General features: G+C 42.1%; 1 protein-coding gene across 1 annotated transcript; it reads right to left on the bottom strand.

Annotated features, from left to right (window-relative positions):
• Window positions 1-1459: 1459 nt before the first annotated feature.
• On the bottom strand, window positions 1460-2389 carry LOC143273024 (vomeronasal type-1 receptor 2-like). The gene has a single exon (XM_076570837.1). It carries the CDS (start codon window positions 2378-2380, stop codon window positions 1460-1462), a length of 921 nt encoding a protein of 306 aa, XP_076426952.1. The 5' UTR covers window positions 2381-2389.
• Between the last annotated feature and the right edge of the window lie 394 nt (window positions 2390-2783).

The following is a 2783-nucleotide window of genomic DNA, read 5'->3' as shown; positions in this document are numbered from 1 at the left end:
TGGTCAGCTCTACTGTGTTTCCCCTTTGAGGTGCAGGATCTGCTCTCCCTAGTGCTATAGCTGGTGAGATGTTGGGGCACCTCATCAGTTCTTATGGTCTCAAGGCCAGCTCTCCCACATGCCACAGGTGGTGAGGAATGTGGTGGGGAAAAAATCTCTCACTCCCTCACACCACCATATGATAGGTGAGGGGTGGTATCATATTTCCAATAGTCTCATTCTATAGGAGAGGTACAGGGTCTATTCTCACTAGTGCTGCAGTGGTTGTGGTACTAGGTCAGCTCTTCTGCTTTCCTCTGGTGATTAGGTATGAGTGGGGAGGACATCTTTTCCTTGCCCATGACACCGCATGGTCGATAAGGGGGACAGGACCAACCCTCCCACTTTTATGCCCTCTGCAGCAGTACACCCAGACCTTGCCAAAAGGGTCAGCTCTGTCACACGGCCCAGCCAAGGGACAGGACCTGCACTTTCAACTGCTCTAGCCTAGGATGGTTAGGAACAGTTCTTTCTGGTGTTTCAGCCAGTGAAGGGTGGGTCCACCTCTGTGTAGGCCTATTCTCATGACTTTCAGTAGTGACAGGAACAACAGATATCAAAACAGTCCATGGGTGGTGCAGGGCCATGGGCACAGACAAGGCCCTTAGCTGCAGCTCAGACGCAGACAGCATGAAGGTTCCCAGGTGGCAAACAAGCCACCCACCTCAGCCCACTCCTCACTGCCTTCACCTCTTCAAATTTCTTCTCTCCACAGGACTTAACTATTCTCTCTGTCTTCCATATCCCATACAATTTGATTTATTAATTGTTTCCAAAAGTTTTTGATAAAACACGAAGTACTGTGATGCCAAAGCAGATAAAGACCAAATAATAACCAAGACAATTTATAGGTCACTGTCACTGATGACACAAAAATTCTCAATAAAACAGTAGCTAACCAATTTCAAGATCATGTAAAAACGATCATCCATTTGAATTGTTTTCTACAGAAGGTGAAACAGAGTAACAAGATTTTTTGGAACTGGTGAAGGCTAAAGCAGTTGTGATGGGACCAGGGTCCCCTGAAGATCAAGTTCATTGCCAGCTATGGATTCAGTTTTCCTTGCTGTTAGAATATGTTACACAGTGGTGCCTGTGACTTCATCAAGCAGTCATGATGCCCTGACAGGAAGAAAGCAACAAAATGGGCAGACTTATTTACAGCATTTTTAGTTTGCCTCTTCAAACATGGGATAGACACTGGGAAGACTCTCCCAGCTGTATATTCAAGAATGTAATAGATCTCAGCTCATGCAGTCTGCTGATTCACCAGATTAAAAAACTCCCATACTCATTTTGGTTAATCATAGAAAGACTAAGTGTTATACTCTTAACATTCTGAATTGAATTTTTGAGTGTTATGGGGGAGTAAGCAACGAGATATGAAGTAAAACATAGCATGTAAATAATTAAAATAAGATTAAGAGGTTTTATTCCTCCTCCAGACCAAACTGAATCTGGACAGAATGGAATAATGACTCATAAGAACAAGGGGTCCAAAAGATGGAAAACATAGAGAAGTGAAGCGGGTGATGTTCACAAGCCACCAGTTTTGATTATGAAAAAAAGCAATGCAGCCTCGTAAGATGGAGGAGAGGGTATAAAAAACCAGAAATGTTGCCACCAATGCCAGGATGTTCTGGGTGGCTCTGGACTCAGGGGAGGTTCTGCTAGAACCAGTAGTGCTGCGGATGTGTTGTACATTTTGCTTGTGTCTGTACAGAATGACAATCATGGAGCTGCTGGACCAGGTGATCATCACGGAAAAGAAGATTTCAGGACACAAAAGCAATGCTACATAGAGTGAGCCACTGATTTCATCACTCCCTACAATTGAGCAGTATCCAAAATCATGTTTTCTTGTGGTATTTTTGCTATTTCTTTCAATAAAAGGGTACACAAAGAAAATGAAATTTATCAACATGTACAAGACCCAGAGAAGGTCAATGGAGCAGCCAATGTACTTTGCGGCTTTGAATTTGTGATCTTTCCAACAGAATCCCCTTGGATTGATGGTGATGGCTTGGAAGACACTAAGGAGGCAAATGCTGCCAATGGACACACTTCGCCCAAATCTTTCCATGTACAATAGGAGCTGGCATCCAAAATTATTCACGAATTGCTTCAATCCCCAAACTGCCATTGTGTGGGGTACTCCTGCAGAGAGAATGACCAAGGCATTGGATGCCATTAGGTGCATGAGAATCAAATCTGCAGGCTTTAGTTTGCATTCTCTGTAGTAAAGGACTAGATAGTAGAACATAAGAGAGAGATTTCCTAGAATTCCAGTGGTAGTTTGTGATAAGAAAATGATTCTAATTGCCAGATTACATAAATCCATTTTGTGATTCAGCAAAATTTCCTTTGGAATATCGCCCTGCTATTTCTCAGTCTAATTAATAATGACAAATATTTGCAGCCTGTATGGATAAAGATGCCTTTAATTCATGAACAATTTCAGAGACTGAAACAAAGATTCCTTTAATCTCAGGAGATAAACATCATCCCTGACCACTTAAATAGACCTAATTCCAAAATTTTGTCAGTAGTTACTTTCCATGTATGTTACTGTGAGATTGCCCAATACTTCAGGATGTAAATATTGATGGAAGGAGATCCACCAAGTTTCAGAGAAAATGGTCATGCAGGACAACATGGTGTTGGCCTATGGGAAATAATAAAAGTGACAGCCCACACAAGCAAACATGATGTAAACCTACCAGAATATATTAATTTGCTAGTCA

This window comes from Peromyscus maniculatus, chromosome 1, assembly GCF_049852395.1.
Source record: "Peromyscus maniculatus bairdii isolate BWxNUB_F1_BW_parent chromosome 1, HU_Pman_BW_mat_3.1, whole genome shotgun sequence".
Lineage (NCBI taxonomy): Eukaryota > Metazoa > Chordata > Mammalia > Rodentia > Cricetidae > Peromyscus > Peromyscus maniculatus.
Note: the sequence above shows the minus strand (reverse complement) of the source record. Positions and strands in the feature narration are given on the sequence as shown.

Coding starts and splice junctions, on each gene's coding strand:
- LOC143273024 (XM_076570837.1), bottom strand. CDS start 2,380: ATGGATTTATGTAATCTGGCAATTAGAATCATTTTCTTATCACAAACT.